The 19,604-nt window shown below is 39.9% G+C and overlaps 1 protein-coding gene across 5 annotated transcripts in view; it reads right to left on the bottom strand.

Moving 5' to 3' along the window:
• The window catches only part of crtc3 (CREB regulated transcription coactivator 3), a 34,364-nt gene extending 16,655 nt beyond the window's left edge, over window positions 1-17,709 (bottom strand). For 3 of the 5 annotated variants that reach the window (XM_058382148.1, XM_058382147.1, XM_058382146.1), the window contains exons 1-4: window positions 16,166-17,708; window positions 7,016-7,126; window positions 4,335-4,466; window positions 819-880 (exon numbers count right to left, since the gene is read on the bottom strand). In XM_058382148.1, coding sequence (XP_058238131.1) covers window positions 819-880; window positions 4,335-4,466; window positions 7,016-7,126; window positions 16,166-16,300 — 440 coding nt within the window. In that variant the 5' untranslated portion in view covers window positions 16,301-17,708. Of the gene's footprint in view, window positions 1-818; window positions 881-4,334; window positions 4,467-7,015; window positions 7,127-16,165 lie in introns of all 5 variants that reach the window. The other 2 variants (XM_058382144.1, XM_058382145.1) reach the window with 2 other exon arrangements.
• Between the last annotated feature and the right edge of the window lie 1,895 nt (window positions 17,710-19,604).

Genomic DNA, 19,604 nt, shown 5'->3' on the forward strand with positions numbered 1-19,604 from the left:
TAACAGCCTAAAAAAAAAAAAAAAAAAAAAGGTCCTCAGCAGGTCCTCAGGTAATCACGTACATGTTGTGTAGCATATGGCTGTCACAGCATTCGGGGAACAGAAGGTCAGGCTAAAGCAGCTCTGGCCAATACTGTCTTCAGGTGTAAACAGTGACAGAGGGCGTGGACTCATTCAGTTTTACACTCTGAGTACAGTGTGTCAGGCAGGTCACGGTGGAACTGCTATTGGGAGGAAGCCATGTTGGCTAAAGGCCAGACCAACATGCAAAACATGACTGTACAGAGAGGAGGAGCTGCTTTAGGACGTTTATTACAGGCTGCAATTCACTAACTAGTAAACACGAGAAGAAGGGGAAAAAAAAAAAAAACACCCTCCACTGATAACAATTTATTGAGATAGGGAAGGAGGAGTGGTTTTGGAAGACATGGGCAAGGCAGATCTGTTATTGTTTATTTTATTACATTTTAATCTTGATGGATGAAACACAGCTAGTGCTATGCTCAGGCATGTGTTTTTGTGTGTGTTCGCACCACAGTCATGGACATGAGTGAGGCCACTAGCAAAGTGTGCCATTTCTTCGTTTGTTCAGTCACCAAAACAGAAACGGTCGACTGTGGAGCAGGTTTTCCTTCAGGTGAAATGAAACAAAAAGCTCATTCGCTATTATATATGAGCTATTAGCTAGACAGTAGAACACACTCACATTCCACTTGAGTGCATGACATTCTAAACCACACCTCAACGTATGACGGCTTTTGGGTGGTGTTTTTTTGTGTGTGTGTGTAGCATCGAGAGGTAGGGCACATAAGACTCACCTTCTCCAGCTGTTGTCTGGGGGAGGCGACAGGTACACGGTTCCATAAGGAGAACTCTCTGCGTGCTTTAGTCAAGGAAAAGTGTCCCTCTCTACACAAATACAGGTCAACGTTTAAACGACTCGGAGTCTAGACTCCATGTGTGTCTACAGATAAGTAAGAAAAACAGCGCAAATAGGATCATGGGATGGAAATGACTTACAGATGTGGTTTCAGTTTTAAGGAAACAAAACGATGACAAACTAAGGAGTGTAGAAAGCCTAGAAAGATTATGAAGTACATCTTAAGTAAACACGGGTTCTTCAGCTGATGCTTAGAGCAGTGTTCACAATACTGACTCGTCACGACTGTTTGTGCCAAATCTCCTGTCAGAGAAGAGGCAGAAAAGAGAAACAGAGCAGGAGCGAGTCTGGCATGTTCTGTTAAACATCTGCTGAAGCCCGAAAAGCCGAGTCATCATTTCTGCACTGAGAAGACTCCATTCCGCAGTGCAGTACCACGGCGCCGACATATTCGGCTACTGACCTGGAGCATGACACCACATGAATGACCACCAGCAAACAAAACCTGACCACTAAAATTCCCCCTTTCTTTGAAAATAAACCAAATAAACTTGAGTCATTCGGGTTCATCTAAAACAATGTGCAGCGCCATTTCCAAGACAAACAAGGCACCCTATCCGTCGTTTTCACCGGTCTGGCCAGTGCTCGTTATGATGGGTGGGTGGAGCGTAACGCAGCTTGCTTCAACTTGGCAGAAGGAGTTGAAATGATTTCTAGGAAAACGGAGCCAACACTGTATGAGGCATCTGGCGAATTTGCTCTTGAGAAGCAAATCCTCTACCCTCTTACAAAATTAAAATGTTAGTGGAAAAACGGAATTAAATAATTTATCCCAAAAGATTTGAGGTGTAGAGCTCCATTAAAGAGCGATAATTATCGTAATTTGCCCACATTATGCACTCATTTTGTAATTTGTCACTTTTGCTTGACAGATCTCTTGTTCTGAACAGAAAACTCGCCTCACAATACCACTAAAACTAAAATAACGCCTAAAAATAGAACCGATGTTATCAGTTAAAGTAATGGAGACAAAACTAGAGCACTTACCCTAAAATAAAGTAATAAATCAAGTGGAAATCATACATTGGTACAGATCAGTTGGATCCCTGAGAATATAATAGCTTCATAAAAGTAGCAGGAGTAAGAAAGAAAGAAAGAAAGAAAGAAAGAAAGAAAGAAAGAAAGAAAGAAAGAAAAAAAAAAAAAAAAAACAGGTCCTGCAATCCGTACAATGACTGGGTCCAAACACAAAAGCTTCATACTCCTCAAAGAATAAAGTCAACAGCTGCTCAGAGCATGAGATCACCTCAATGATAGCTAAAATCCTTATGTTACAGAATACCCTCGCTCTCATTTTTTTCTCTCAGAAAATTTTTAATATTTAAACAACTGAGTATTCATTTTTCCCCAAATTCACATCCCTATTACTATTTATCACTAGCTACTTTTGGGTAAAGACGAATGTTTGTGTTGAAAAGTCTAGCACAACTTGTCTATATAACATTTTGACCACATGCCTGATATCGTGTTGGTCCCCCTTTTCCTGCCAGAACAGCCCTGACCCATCATGCACTGTGTATTCTGACACCTTTCTATCAGAACCAGCATTAACTTCTTCAGCAATTTGAGCAACAGTAGCTTGTCTGTTGGATCGGATCACACGGGCCAGACTTCGCTCCTCACATGCATCAGTGAGCCTTGGCCACCCATGGCTCTGTTGTTGGTTCACCACTGTTCCTTCCTTGGACCACTTTTGACAGATACTGACCACTGCCGACCGGGAACACCCCACAAGAGCTGCAGTTTTGGAGATGCTCCGATTCAGTTATAAAGCCATCACAATTCAGCCCTTGTCAAATTCACTCAAATCCTTACACTTGTCCATTTTTCCTGCTTCTAACACATCAACTTTTGAAATGTTCACTTGCTGCCTAATATATCAGTGTTATTCACTTCACCTCTCAGTGCTCATAATGTTATGCCTGATCAGTGTACATATACACTAACTTCTGACAATGAAATGCCCAGCACAAAATACAGGTACACAGCACAGTCCTCGATTCACGTCTAAGGCCAACCTACAACTATTACCATATTTTAAATAAATAATAAATAGTAGGGATTCACTGCTCATATTTCAGTGAATTAGTCTATTTCGTATTAGGTATGCGTGCTAGAAATTTAATTGTCCCTGCACAATATTACACTGCCCTGTTATCCGGTGATATTTTTCTCCGGTTACGTTACCAAGCCTGAAAACACATTTTGCATTAGAAGTCTTCGGTGTACACTGATACGAGCGATCACTTAGAAACATGCCAAAAGAGCGGTCTTACTCTCCCTACTAAACCAGGAGATGACCTAGTTGGCATGATTTGCATTAGTGTTTTGAACTCTGAAAACACCCGGAAGCCACGCCCCCTTCCATCAATCAAAATATTGTGTACGGTCAAGGTAAAATAAGAATATTTTGAGTTCATAAATGTGAAATAAAAATCAGTTTGATTTTACTTAGCAATTAACAAAATTACTTTTTATCAGAAAGAGGAAAAAGACTGATTTCTGATTAAACTGGACACTAACAAATAAAGCGAATCATGATGATCAGAAAGTGGTTTCAGAAATGCAGGGTTTTTTTTGTGCTTTTCTCCTCAGCCCACAGACACTGTTTGAACAGAAGCAGATTAACAGGGAATATATTGACCGTGAGGACATTAGACAACAGAGTTTTTGTGACTGTCGCTGTCTGCAAGTGTTCCCTGACCTCATACCTGTTAAATATCCCACCCTCCTGTACTCTCATCAGCACTCAGATGATGGAAATGTTAATTTCCCTGTCTTACTTTAGCCAGATTGACCCTTTTTTTGTTAAAGTAATTTGGAAAATGAACGAAATCTATATTGCAAAAGTCAATTTTGGACCACTGTTAACAAGAGGTGGTACAGCATAATAAAAATATAACAAACCTTTAACCAATTGAGTGGCTTTTTAGCTCTAAAAGACTAAATAATGAAGCCAGAACAATCGCTAATTTATTCATAAAGCAGCGTAAGATGGTCAGAGCAGAAGTCCGTCTGTTGCTGTGGACTAACCCCAAATCCCACATATGCAAAAAGCCTTCAACACATTACAGCGACATGAAACACACACACACGGCTACTACTCACCCACAGCAACATCGCCACACTGGTATGAGGGCTAAACAGTAAGATACAGTCAAGACCTGCATTGACCCTACGGCTTTTAAAAACAACTGCCCACATGAGCAAAGGTCAGCGTGCACTCATGCATACAACTACTTGCTCACACACACAAATGTGCATGTAAATTCTGCTCTGAAATCTGGACTCACCCTCCAGTAAGCTTCAAAAATAGATTTAAAAAAAAAAAATTTCATTTCTTTTATTTTATGTAGTATTTAATACACTAGGCTGGATTGTATGTAAAGGATATCTGCCGTCCATGCTTGTCGATAGGTCTGCGGTGTGGTGAATTGATGCGGTTGCGGTCTCTTTGGACCGCTCTCTCTACCAGACCGTGGTGCCTGGTGCCTCTCACAGAGTCGAGCCCAGAGGGAAATGTGCCCTGAAACAACAGAAGAAAAAAAAAGAGAAATGGAATGAAAAATTTGCTATGATATAGAAACTGTAGAGCACAGGAGCAAACAAACATTTGCAAAGAATTACAGTGAGTAATTGAACAAAAATAGCTTGAGACAAGTGAAATGTACATGTATGTAATTACAGATGAGATAAACTGGAGAACCTGGTGAGGATACAAGAAATGTCCTATGATTAAGTAAATAAAGCCACTTCTGTGAATAATACAGCTATCATGTATCTCCATTTGTCTCAGTCTGATACTGAAGCAACTCCATTTTTTAGCCATGACGGTTATGCAGACCAAGAGAGCTATCATCTAATACAGCCTTGAGCTTACAGAATGACCTGAGCCTCCTCAAAAAGTTAAGGCAGTCTTAATAGTCTACTCAGATCTGATCCAAATGCTTCTCAAAAGTCTTCACCACAGGAGACTGAAGGGGTGTGCTCTTCCTGAAATACACCATACACTTCACCAGGGCTGTGTGTTCATCCTCCTGCTCCATCCCAATACTGCTGTGTCATCAGAGAAATTGTGCAGATGAGATGACTCAGTGTTGTACCTAAAGTCTGAGGTGTCCAGGGTAAACAGAAAGGGAGCCAATAATGTTCCTGGTGCTTGTAATGCCTGTGGTGCTTACAGCAATGTCACACACACACACACACACACAAAGGCAGTGCTGAAGCTGCAGAAACGCTTTACCAGTCAAATTGTCTAACATTCTGAATACACCGAATGCAGTGATCTTGATTAACCAGAGTTTCGTAAACAGCACAGGTTGTACCGTACTGAATGCACAAGAAACACCAATAACCAATACCATGGCCAATACCAGTGTAATTATAAATGAACCAACATCAGCCTCTTCAGGGTTTTCATCAAATGTGATGTCACACACCATCATTCAAGTCATTTGGTTCCTGTTTCTTATGGCCCAGGTCCAGACACGATGATTTCTATACAACTGAAACCTTTTCCAGACTCATCCACTAAAGCGCTCCAGACAGATTTTTAGCAACCACAAACTCCAAATCCTCCATGTTTCTGACGTGGGTTTCCTCAGATTCCTCACCTCTTTCCATCAAGATCAATCCAGTGCTAGTTACTAGTAACCTAGTTCTCTAAACAAGTCCAGAAGCCGCCATCTTCTCAAGAACTCACCAGTTTAGGATTTGTCCAGAACAGACGATTACAACAATGTTCTACATCTGACAGCTTTTTAGACTGTTTATGCAGAGTTTATAGCTGCCCAAATGAAATTCTGTTGGCACTGTTAAAACACTGAGCCAGTAAAGCTTTGGTTCCTTTCTCAGAACTTTGAATCATCAATAAAATATTAGATTTTTTCTGCATTTTCACCAGGAATTTCCAAACCACTTTGTAGATTTTATTGGCTGTAATTAAGTTAAGCTTTTTGAGTTGCTGTCAGGGGCCACCACCACTTACTGGTTTTGCAGACTGAGAATGAGCTTTTGACCTGAAGCCATGTAGGACTTGTTGAGAAAAAAAAACTCATAACTAGACTCAAACAAAGAAAATTCTCCCATCAGTTCAGAATTCCAATTTGTACATGTACGAGTTCAGCAAGTGACATGGCTGCACACAGCATCAGCCATAAACAGCAGCAATTCTTCCTTTTAAATCAGTTACGATGTAAATTTGCTTTGGACTTGCAAACAAAAGACAAACACAGAAGCACCCATATTTTATTACTACGCTGAGACTGGAATGGAGTGAGGTTAAAAAAAAAAAGACCTTGCACTGCCAAGGCATCACAAGTCCTTGCCTGGAGTGTGTTTAGACAAGTACAGCAGCACTAGATATACATGAATGAATGGTGAAGGAGGAAGAAAGAGTGAAGTGTAAAAATTGGTATTGTGCAGAAGAGTGTACCGTATCAGGGGTTGGACACTGAGACAGTGCGGACACAAGGACAGGTGAAGTGAAAAACGAGTGACCGGGATTATCTTGGTTAAACCTGTTCGGCTTCAGAGATCTGAACATTTCTTCCAACCATATTTGTGCATCTTTAACTAGCAAATCATGCAAAAAAAAGAAAATGTGCAACCATTTAGTCTCATTTTTCCACCCAAGTGAGTTTGCAAAGCATGGATTTACCTCACTGGATTTAGTTTCTGATGACGGACAAAAAAAAAAAAAAAATAGGGATCAGTATCCAATTCCTCAAAGGAAGCTTTATTCAGTGCACTTTCACTTAGAAGTACACAACACTTATTCTCCTAAGGGAACACCAACAGATACAGTTGTCCAGCCCTTGGAGCATGCTGCCATATCAGGTTTATAACCCAGATTGTCCAGCTACTTATCGAGAAGACTAACTGTGATGTGAGTGGAAGGGGAAAAAAAAAAAAAAAAACACATTCTTTGTTTCGTTACATGACTGAGGTTTGCAATTACCATCTCTGAACAACATTTATGTTAATGTAGTGAGGAGACTATTGACGTTTTATCTTCTCCTTAATAAAAACATCTTGCTAGACTCAGACTTGGACAGAGCAGTATAGGCCATTTACCTGGAAATCAGTGCTGGCATTGCCAATCTGGTTGACGTTGGGCAGGGAACCACCGTAGTACTGGGCACGGTTCTGCGACAAACGGAGCTGCTGGAGTTTCTGAAACTGCACCTGCAAAAATAACAAGGAGGAAAACTCTCAGTGGCTTTATAGTCACTATTTTCTGCGAGAGTACAGAATTTGAAAACAACCATCATATCTTTTACGGATTTATGGATGAACCCTGAGAAAATGAATCCTTAGAAATGAGTAAAGCAGTTGAAATTTATGCGAAATGAGTCAAATTATTTTTTCTTCATAGTCCTAGATAAAGATTCGGAGCAGGAATAAACAAGCTGCCATTAGCTGATTCGCTGCACTCACCAAAAGCCAACAGTTCTACTCGAATAGGTCATTGTGGGTAAAGAAGGGATGAGTCAGAGATGTTGAGTCTAAATCAGTGGTCCTGGACAGTCTTAGACCTTGAAAATGACTCCTGTCTCTAATAACTGTCTTGAAAGCCATCTCAAGTCCAGAAACAGCTTTATCTTAATTGCTTAAAAGCTTTATCTTAATCAGAAAAAAAGTGCAGTGTGCTAAATCTCCAAAAAAAAAAAAAAGTAGATCCATTCGGTGGTGAGATGGAAACCAGATTTCTACAGTAAAACCTTGTGAATTATGACAGCAAATCAAGCTAAAGGATCAGCTGCAGAAAACAATAATGGTGTGATCTTTTATCTTCATCTCTTTTCTGTATATAAAACCAAAAATATATTCAATGTAATGAATAATCATAAATAGAGAGAGAGGGAGGGAGGGGGAGAGAGAGAGAGAGAGAGAGAGAGAGAGAGAGAGAGAGAGAGAGAGAGAGAGAGAGAGAGAGGGAGGGAGGGAGAAAGAAAGAAAGAAAGAAAGAAAGAAAGAAAGAAAGAAAGGGAAGGGAAGGGAAAGAAAGGGAAGGGAAGGGAAAGAAAGAAAGGGAGGGAAAGAAAGAAAGGGAGGGAAAGAAAGGAAAGGGAAGAAAGGGAAAGAAAGAAAGGGAAGGAAGGAAGGAAGGAAGGAAGGAAGGAAGGAAAGAAAGAAAGAAAGAAAGAAAGAAAGAAAGAGAAAGAGAGAAAGAAAGAAAGAGAGAGAAAGAGAGAAAGAAAGAGAAAGAAAGAGAAAGAAAGAAAGGTTGTTGTTGTTGTTGTTGTTGTTGTTGGAAAGAAGGGAAGGGAAAGAAAGAAGGGAGGGAGGGAGGGAGGGAGAAGGAAGGAAGGAAGGGAAGGAAGGAAGGAAGGAAGGAAAGAAGGAAAGAAAGGAAGAAAGAAAGAAAGTTGTTGTTGTTGTTGTTGTTGTTGTTGTTGTTGAAAGTTGTTGTTGTTGTTGTTGTTGAAAAAGAAAGAGAAAGCGGTTGTTGTTGGAAGAAAGGGGAAGAAAGGAAAGGAAGAAGGGAAGAAAGGAAAGGGAAGGTTGTTGTTGTTGTTGTTGAAGGAAAGAAAGAGAAAGAAAGAGAGAGAAGAAAGAAAGAAAGAGAAAGAAAGAAAGAAAAGAAAGGGAAAGAAAGAAAGAAGGAAAGAAAGAAAGAAAGAAAGAAAGAAAGAAAGAAAGAAAGAAAAAGAAAGAGAGAGAAAGAAAGAAAAAGAAAGAGAGAGAAAGAAAGAAAGAGAGAGAGAGAGAGAGAAAGAAAGAAAGAAAGAAAGAAAGAAAGAAAGAAAGAAAGAAAGAAAGAAAGAAAGAAAGAGAGAAAGAAAGAAAGAAAGAAAGAAAGAAAGAAAGAAAGAAAAAGAGAGAGAGAGGGAGGGAGGGAGGAATAAACAAACAAACAAACAAATAAAAAATTAAGAGCTGGCTAACATGCAAGTAGACAAAACTTGTTTTCTAGTGTTGTACAGCGTTTACACAGCCTTATCATTATCATAACATTTTTTGGGAGGAAATCTATTTAAAAAAACCTCCTTTTTTGTCTTTCAGTACAGTCCAAATAATTAAACAGGAAAATTACTTTGGTTATAAACAGTGACATGCGCTCTGTAACACAAGCCATCTGGTGCAACCATCTAGATATTTCAGCAGAAAGCTTTAAAAATGCCACGCGTCAGAGAAAGAATAGCTGCAGTTGTTTTCGAGTTTGGTGAATTTTGTGAAGTGGTGGTCGTGCTTTTTCCTGCAAACCTGAAAAACTGCCTCCTCCATGTTACTGCACTCTTCTTTCTCAGTTGCACTAAAAAGCAACTAAAGCTGTGATGAGATGACTAGCTTTGCAAATTAAATATACACCAAAGTGAAGTAACACACAGAAAAGTCATGTTTTCATTCAGTATAGCTAGAAAACCTGGTAATAAAAAATATTTTAGCAAGAAATTTGAGTACACTGGAACTCAATATATGTGAGAAACACGTTTGGCAAATAAATGCAGCAAATATTCCAAAGAAGAACATTTGTTTGGTCAGGGTGTACTGGCACACAGTTAATGACTTACATTTTATCACAACTGGTTGTTGTGATAAACAATTTAAACAATGTCTAGTTACTAGGGCTGTGGAATATGGCCAGACACATCATACATCATATATCGAATAACAGAAAAATGAATATTGATAGTTATTTTTCTTTCATTGCTTACATCACCGATGCTGCAAATGAAACTTTATGACAGTTGTGTTACATCACTAATGTTGGAGCCTGGAACTGGGGTGAGTGTGCAGTAACAAAAATAAAAATAAAGCTTGAAGGAGCATGACTGAGGAAAACAATCTGACACACAACAGGCATCAGCTCAACTAATTTTGGATCTCAAACAACAAATCAGACACTGACCAGAACACGGGCATATGTAAGGTACGCTGCAGACCAGTCAAAATGCATGCAGTTATTTTGCGGAGATCAGTTTTAAAGAAAACACAATACATCATGATATATATATATATATATACACACACACACCAATCAGACATAACATTATGACTGCTAAAACAGCCCTGAGCCATCATGCATTCATGCATCATGCATGTATTCTGACACCTTTCTATCAGAACCAGCATTAACTTCTTCAGCAATTTGAGCAACAGTAGCTCATTTGTTGGATCGGATCACACGGGCCAGCCTTCGCTCACCACATGCATCAATGAGCCTTGGCCATCCATGACCCTGTCACCGATTCACCACTGTTCCTTCCTTGGACCACTTTTGATAGATACTGACCACTGCAGACCGGGAACACCCCACAAGAGCTGCAGTTTTGGAGCTGCTCTGATCCAGTCGTCTAGCCATCACAATTTGGTCCTTGTCAAACTCGCTCAAATCCTTACGCTTGTCCATTTTTCCTGCTTCTAACACATCAACTTTGAGGACAAAATGTTCACCTGCTGCCTAATATATCCCACCCACTAACAGGTTCCATGATGAGAAGGTTATTCACGTCACCTCTCAGTACTCATAATGTTATGCCTGATCAGGGTATATATAGTTTCAAAATATAAAATTATCTATATTGTGGTATTGTCTGTATCGTCCAGCCCTACAAGTGACTATGTAAATCACGGTCAGGAGATTATGTAAATAATCTCAATAAGTAGTGACAACTCACCAAAACAAAGCACCATTTCACATCTCACTTCAGTGTTTTCTCAGTAATCAATCCAAACATGCCTCAATTTACTGGTGAGCCAGAAAATAAGACCTGCTGCAAGACATATTGGGAACAGACCACAGTACGCATCATGCGTTTCCACCTACACAGTGAATCGCCATATCTGTACAGAGCTGATGCTCAGAACATGAAGAAGGGGTGAATGTTTTCAACCTGTAGATGAACATAATGTATCATCTGCAGCAGCAGCATGACCAAGATTGTAATGTATAGCAACGTTATCCTGCACCTCAGAGTCTCCTAAAGTGTATACTTGGGTCTGAATCATCGGAATTGAATTAAACGTTAGATCCTGAAATCACATTTCCATTTCATTTTGAATCATTGTCTGTACCGCTTATCCGATCTATCATCAGGTCACGGGGAGCCTGTGCCTATCTCAGGCGTCATCAGGCATCAGGGCAGGATACACCCTGGACGGCGTGCCAACCCATCGCAGGGCACACACACACTCATTCACTCACGCAATCACGGACAATTTAGAGACTTCAATCAGCCTAGCAGCATGTCTTTGGACTGTGGGAGGAAACCAGAGCACCCGGAGGAAACCCACCAAGCACGAGGAAAACATGCAAACTCCACACACAATATCGCATTTCCATATAAATTTTAAATTCAATATGATACGACACAGTGGTTTCTCTATACGATATACTGTACCTACAACAAAACCATACAGTCTTCACACTCCCATTTTCACCTGATGGAAACATTCACCATTATAAACATGTGCAGGATCTATCAGACTGATTGCAGCATACAACAAAAAAAATAAAAAATCTGCACATCGGCATATAACTAAATGAAACCCGACTAAGCTTTCACTGCTGTGGCTCACACAGATGTGTGACTGACGCACAGGGCTTTTCATATTCTGCTGGTTGACAGACGTGATTGACAAGTCTCACACAGCTCTCTGTATCGCTAGGTGTGTTTGTGACCACCGGGGAATATAAACGTCTCAGATGCAGCAGTGATTTCTTTAAGCTGAGGAAAGACTGCAGCACAGGCACACACACGGTTCGGCGGAGACAAACAGAGTGATGTCTATGGGAAGGTGAAGTGCTCACACACACAATATGTAAAAGATTTGGGGGAATCTTCCAGCTTCTGCTTGGAGCCGTCTCTAGTCAATGGTGCTTTTTCTCAGTCACCCCCGAGCTGATTTGCGAGTATGCTAGTGGACTGGCTCAGGAAAAACAGCATGGCTAAGGGGAAGTGATTTATTAAAACCCTGATAGCCTTGTCTTAGGGACGATTAACTTTTCAGAGATGCGAGTGTGGGCTTGATTAAGTGACGATTAAGTAAACTGCATACACTGTATTTTATATTTTCGAATACATTTGTGTATATGTAATCGCATTCATTTTTCATTTAGATTTCATTTATATTTATTTTTCTTGCAATCTGAAGCTGTCTCCGGCAAAAGAATTTCCTTCGGGATTAATAAAGTTCTATCTTATCTCATAACATTATGTAACATAAGGACTGATTACTGAGGAAAATGCAATTCATTATTTAACCTGTTGAATGTTTGATATGAAGATGTACTGATTCGAAAGCCTCGTATGGAGCGATACAATACTGTTAATAAATAAATCTAAATGTTAATAAGCATACCCCGATACAATAAAACCACTGGGACTCTGGGTCTTAATTATTATTTGACTATTATCTTTAAATCATTTGCGATTATATTGCATTATATTGCCATTTTCACCAGTTCAAAAGGAAATATACAGTATTTAGATCATCAGTACTGATATATGGCAGTGCATGTGAACTGCAACACTAACGTTCTATTCATTTGGCAGAAAGTCAACAGACAATACAAATCTTTAAATCACAATTACACCTATCACGCCTAATTACGCCTAATTTTGTGTTGGTCCCCCTTTTGCTGCTAAAACAGCCCTGACCCGTCATGCACTGTGTATTCTGACACCTTTCTATCAGAACCAGCATTAACGTCTTCATCAATTTCAGCAACAATAGCTCATCTGTTGGATCGGATCACACAGACCAGCCTTCGCTCACCACGTGCATCAAATGAGCCTTGGCCGCCCATGACCCTGTCACCGGTTCACCACTGTTCTTCTTGGACCACTTTTGATAGATACTGACCACTGCAGACCGGGAACACCCCACAAGAGCTGCAGTTTTAGAGACGCTCTGATCCAGTGGTCTAGCCATCACAATTTGGTCCTTGTCAAACTCGCTCAAATCCTTACGCTTGCCCATTTTTCCTGCTTCTAACACATCAACTTTGAGGACAAAATGTTCACTTGCTGCCTAATATATCCCACCCACTAACAGGTACCATGATGAGGAGATAATCAGTGTTATTCACGGCACCTCTCAGTGGTCATAATGTTATGCCTGATCGGTGTATGTGTATAATAATGAATCGTCGATTTTCTAACAGGGACGTGGACAGGGCTAGCCATGTCCGACTGACTAGAAACAACCTGTCATTTACAGCCAGAGGGAGGATCACACGCATCAGCATTCAGACTTAAGCCCTAAACACATGCAGGGTGGCTTTAAGCAAAACAGAGACATGTCTCATGTTATATGTATTTCTGGACTGTTTAGTTGAGCTGTGAAGAACTGTATTAAGTCCACTATTATGACTCAATTCAAGCTTTTAGAAGGAGATCGTAGGAGGCAGCTTGGTAAACAGAGGATGCTTATTTCAAGGACCTATTTTTCTAAATCAACTTAAAGCGATATGAATCAACGTAATGAGCTGTGAGCACAGCAGATGAACGCTCAGCTTATCTTTCCGACAGTCAGCAGGTTTTCTGTACACATTAACAAAATCCTGACACTATTTCCTTTATTCAGAGAATATTAAAAGCATGATTAAACAGACTACATCCTGTGCACACATGATTTCATAGCTGCCATTTAGTATCTAGTGTTGCTTCGCCAAACTGAAAATTTTTCAACGCACATACCCATTTGTACTTAATTATTTATTTTTTTTTAGTGTTTATACTTTTTTGGGATACTTATTTGTGATTGTCTGGTGTCAAATAAACACTTGCACACGGATCTAAAAAGTTTACACACCCCTGTTAAAACGACAAAAATTAAACGAAGATAAATCATGGAAGATTTTTCCTTCCTCATAAGTATAAACCAATCAAAAACATTTTATTAAAAAAGTAAATAAATAAAAACAAGTTAGAGTAATCTGGTTGCATAAGTATGCACACCCTTTTATATTTAGAGACGTGGCTGTATTCAGAATGAGACCTTTAGAAGTAACTATCATACAGCGGTCATCAATTAAATTAACCTTAAATAAAGATCAGCACTTTCTGTAGTATTTTTCTTTTCTTTTCACATCTCTTAGTTCTGGACTTGAAAACCTGCCATTTTAACAGGGGTGTGTTTGTCCTGCTTTGGCTTCCAATGGTAGCAGATTCCTATTAGCAATAATATATACCATCTGCTAGAATTGGAGATTTTTTTTCTGGGTTAAACTATTCTCTTCAGATGCGGTGAGTGATGAATTCGCTGCTAAATCATTTTCTTTACGCTCCTAGACACAAGTCAACTTGTTCTTTAGGGAACTTCTTTGTGTTTTTTGGCTGTTTAGTAGCTCTTGCCCATTCTGTTCTGTCAACATTTGATGTAGTTTTGAGAACACCACCAAACACAAATCAGCTGTGGCATACACACACACACACACACACGCCCAGTCATTTACGAGTGATCGCCATTCATCAATAGATAGATACACACAAATACAAAGAACATCAGATGGTTTATGAAAACAGTTAGGCTTACACAAACATTGCTTAAACACAAACTTAAAAACTTTACACAAAGCCTTGATATTAGTTTTTTTTTTTTTTTTTTACATCTCAGGAAGGAAACACAATAAGAATGAAATAAATAATAACGACTAGCAGATCCATAACCATTCAATCATACCATACACTGACTAAAAGAGTTCCTGTACATCCCGAATACAAAAAGAACTTGTTTTATTCCAAAAAATCTTGTTCTACAGAGCGATGTTTGTGTAATTAACTCAACGTAATGAACTAAAATGTTAAGCAGCTGTATATGAGGTGAAAAGCAAACCACAATCAGTCTTCTTGCTGCACAGATGCTGTGAGTAAAAAAAAAAAAAAACCTCATATTTGCATTCAACAAACAACCACAAGCCCAGATTCGAGTGAGAAAAGTACAACTTGGTAAAGAAAGCAACCCTTTATGAAAGTACAATCTCCCTGGAGTGCTTTCTCCTGCACTCTTACATCATGAAAGACATCACGGCAGAATATTTGTTCATTTTTACCCAAATAACTTTTAGAGAGTCTTTTCTTTGCTTTTTTTCCTTGAATCGGTGACTCAAGGAAAAATTCCTTTCTGAGAGCAGAGCGCTTTAAGAATATATAATCACAGAGGATCGGAGCACCTGATGTAAATAGAATGGAGTTTCCCTTCTACTTCTACATCCGCTATTCACGTCGAAGTCGGACTGAAAGAAAAGTGAAATAAAAAAAGCTGGAATGTTATCTATGTTCACTAATCATTAATATTCCATCAGCTGTCAAGGCTCCTTTGAAAGAAAACCTGTTAGCAGCAATAGACCGAGCGGCGGCTCCTTTTAGTCACCGTGCTGAATGAACTGAAGCACATCCGCGGAGCTGGACGGACGACTATCTGACAGAGAAACCTGTGTAAAGATGGAACTAGCACTGACGTGTGGCGGTGATTGTACATGGGAGGGTTAAAAGCTATCAATAACCTGACAATAAAGCTTTTACGGTTGAACAATGCTGTACACAGGAGCTCAGCCCTGAGAGACCGTTTATACCAGACGTCCATGAGTACTTCCTACCATCCTATCAACTTGTAGTGTTAAGCTAAAAAAAAAAAAAAAGGACAGGAAGTAATTTAGGAAGAGAAGGAAGTTCGTTCAAGGTTTAAAGTGTACAAAGCAGGGGTTTAGACAGAGTATCCTCCTTCCTTCAAATGGGAATGCGATTGCTGATGTGTCTTTATAAAAAAGCATGCAAATTTAGTTTATAAAAGACTGGAAGAGAGTATAAGGTAGTGTTAAAAGCATCCATTGTGAGTGAGTGTGAGTGGTGTGACACTGAGAGCGGAGACTGAAGCAATAAATGACCATTATCATGCAGATGTTACACAGCTCCGGTCATTTCCTCTAAGACCTCTAGTCCAGGACAGGTGATGAAGCCAATACGCAGAGAAGACTCCACACACTAATGAGCGTTTTATGTCTATTAACAAAGTGCATACGTACTCAGGTCTTTGTAAATGTAGAAAAGCGATAAAACAATCAGCGTTCAGAGTGTATAAAAATGTGTCATTACGGTAAGCTGTGACTCCTGACAGCTCAGGTGTCTCAGCTTCTCTGAGCAGCAGCACTGACAGCCTGAGAGGCTTATATCGGTACAATGGAGTCGGTTTAATACGAACTTCATATAAACTGTAGTCTAGTTTTCTCTTTAAGTCCATAAAGCCATACTTTTTTAGATTGTGGCTATACTTTACCCTTGAGACGGTGAGGTCCGTCATAAGTTGCTCGAAGGCCCGCGTCTCCTCCGCTTGTTTCTGGTTGTGCAGCGCGATCTTCTCGCTGAACTTCCTCGGGTTAGAGGAGCTACTCGAGCCCGGGGATCCGGACATGATGAGGGCCGCAAGAGTTTAGAGACTGACTACACAGCAAAAACAAAATGTCCACTGGTTATGTGCTTGCAGTTAAATCTCAGATATGTTTCAAATGCCCTCTCATGGTTGACATTCCAGTAGGCTCGAGATGCAAATCATTTTTTTTGAGGGGAGAAACAAGTTGGAAAGTCGGAGACGTCAGCTGTCAAACTGCAGTCCGCAAGTCGGGGAAAAACCTTGTTAACTGGTGTAAACTAAAAAAAGACAGTATTATCCTCGTACAAAAATTAGTCTAGACGTGTGAAAGCAAGGAATATGGTATCAGTATATTGTTATCGATATAAAACTTTTTTTTACCCACTGCCAGGATTCGTTAGCCGGTTTAGCCGCGCTAGCTACACAACCATAGCTTGGTAGCTAACGCTAGCTCCTATCTGCATCATTTCCTCCACTTCGGCTATCAATATTATTTTCAGATATACACCTAGAAAGCGGATATTTATAATTGGGCCCTAAATGGGTAGCAATAATAAAGCAAGTATTTTCTCTAAGCTTGGCTCAATAGCAACTTTTCGAGCTCGCAAGCTAAGCCTTAGCTAGTTAGCTAACAGCCAGCTAACTACATTTAGTTCAACTTGACAACTACAAATGGGCAATTCCGCTTAAAATTCTAGTCAGATCAGCGTGTCTGGGACAAAATTGTCTGTGGAATCAAATGCTTTTGCTTAACTCTTTTTAACTATTCAGCTAGCTTTCTTGCTAGCCAGCTAGCCAACACCGAAAAGTGCCCGAAGCCCCGCGAAGCTAACACAACCCGCGCCGAGGCAGTAGTCAATGATCACAATTCGACTCCTTCCTTCTTGTAGATGTCGAAGTTATTACGCAAGTAACTCCAAGGATTGTAGCCACCGAGACAGCAGTATATCGACCCCAAACTAGCAAAAACACACGAAAAGTTTGTTTTTGTTTTCGTGCACTGGCAATTGTAAACTTTTCCGAAATTTCAACAAGTGGTCTGAGCACACCGTAGTGGGGCTCTAAGCCTTATTACGCATTCACAACGAATCAAATGAACAAACTCAGACTTGACCTTGTTGCTGAATTCAACACAGTGCTCTCATCCCTGACTTTATAGACACTGAATCTGATCCCACAGTCCGATCGATCGTCGCTGTCATCCGACAGTGAAAAAAAAACACACACACACAAGTGTCAGTTGTGTCAGATTGTCAAATCCCGGTCATCTGAACAGTCTCCTCGATCATGACCGACATCTTCTCATCCACCACTTCACCTCCATCTGGACTCTAATGTATATGATGCAGGCTCTTCTTGCACAACGCGCTTGTTTGGTTTTTTTACTCCGATGCCCTAATCACCGAGTGAAAACAGCTCGCTTCAAAAACTGTACGTCAATTTAAAAAAAAAAAAAGGAAAGAAAGAAAAACAACTTTGTCCACAAGACGGCAGTGGAGTTTTCTTAAAGAGATAGTACCGCTTTATTAGTGATGAGTCGTTCGAGAATGATTCGGATCATTGAGTCGACTCTCTCTTTGATTCGTGTCAGTGCGACTTAAGAATTAATGAGTACAAAAAAAATGACCTATGATTAAAGGAGTATAAAGTAAGGAATAAAATTGCTTAAAGCTGTTAGGAAATAAATAAAGAAGAAGGGTAATTCATTTCTTCCAAAGCACTTAGCACATTCACAATTATTGCACTTATAGTAATTACAGTTGACCGGGGCAGATCTAGCAGGATAGAAAATGATAATGGTGGCATTTTATGTCAGTGCTGCATTTAAAGTCTTCGGTTTGACCAATTTTAATGTCGTGGCTTGTCTGTGGAGAATGCATGGCCTTTTGCTTGATTTAATGACCCTTTTAGGAAAGGGTATGACTGAAACATCAGAACGCTGTAGTTAAGAGAGTGTCCACATACTTATGGTCATTTAGTGGATCTAAAAGTGTTACTGGAGCTGCGTCTCGAATGATGTACTACACACTATTTACAATATATACTATTTACACTGATCAGGCATAACATTATGACCACCTGCCTAATATTGTATTAGTCCCCCTTATGCTGCCAGAGCAGCCCTGACCCGTCATGCACTGTGTATTCTGACACCTTTCTATCAGAACCAGCATTAACTTCTTCAGCAATTTGAGCAACAGTAGCTCGTCTGTTGGATCGGATCACACGGGCCAGCCTTCACTCACCACATGCATCAGTGATCCTTGGCCGCCCATGACCCTGTCACCGGTTCACCACTGTTCCTTCCTTGGACCACTTTTGATAGATACTGACCACTGCAGACCGGGAACACCCCACAAGAGCTGCAGTTTTGGAGACGCTCTGATCCAGTCGTCTAGCCATCACAATTTGGCCCTTGTCAAACTCTCTCAAATCCTTACACTTGCCCATTTTTCCTGCTTCTAACAAATCAACTTTAAGGACAAAATGTTCACTTGCTGCCTAATATATCCCACCCACTAACAGGTGACATGATGAGGAGATAATCAGTGTTATTTCCTTCACCTCTCAGTGGTCATAATGTTATGGCTGATCGGTGTGCATTATGCACTATGTACTCTACAGTCTAGTGTATGACGGGTAGTACTGCCTCAAATAGCACAGTAATTTTGCTGTTGTTGCACAAATGCACATAATGCACATAATGCAACAACGCACAATAAGGTGAATTTTTAAAATGAAAAATAAATCACACACTGTGGATTGATTTAAAAGACCAATTTTTCACAAGTGTATTATCTGGGTACTTGAACATCAACATGCACTGCTTCTTGTTGGAAATTTCACTGTGAACACACTACTCACACTATACTTATACTACCAAATGACAGAATAGTGAATGAAAATAGAAATGCGATTTGAGAGGCGCTTCAGATTCCATTTAAAAAGACATCCATCATTATTAACCTTTAATTTTTGTCAGGATTAACTAGGCAGGTCAGGAGGGTGAGAGGAGCCATGACGTTAGAAGTGTCTCAGGATCTGACACCGGCTTGACACCAAGCAGCAGGAGCTTGACAGAGAAAGAGGCAGAGGACTGATTATTAATTATACTCATGTCCTACACTGATTTAAAAGGGTTAATATTGTTATTGTCAGATAAGAGATGGAAAAACCAGAAAATGGCTTTGACCTTATTTGGATTTTAATCAACAAATCATTCACCACAGGGGAAGGTATTTGACTACAGCTGTAAAAAGGATTTTTTTTATTATTATTATTGGGTAATGTTTATGTTGAGGGGAAAGGTCTATAGTGAATATTAACCCAATTATCTAATAAGATT

The sequence above is a fragment of the Hemibagrus wyckioides genome, linkage group LG27 (genome assembly GCF_019097595.1).
Source record: "Hemibagrus wyckioides isolate EC202008001 linkage group LG27, SWU_Hwy_1.0, whole genome shotgun sequence".
In the NCBI taxonomy this organism is placed as follows: Eukaryota; Metazoa; Chordata; class Actinopteri; order Siluriformes; family Bagridae; genus Hemibagrus; species Hemibagrus wyckioides.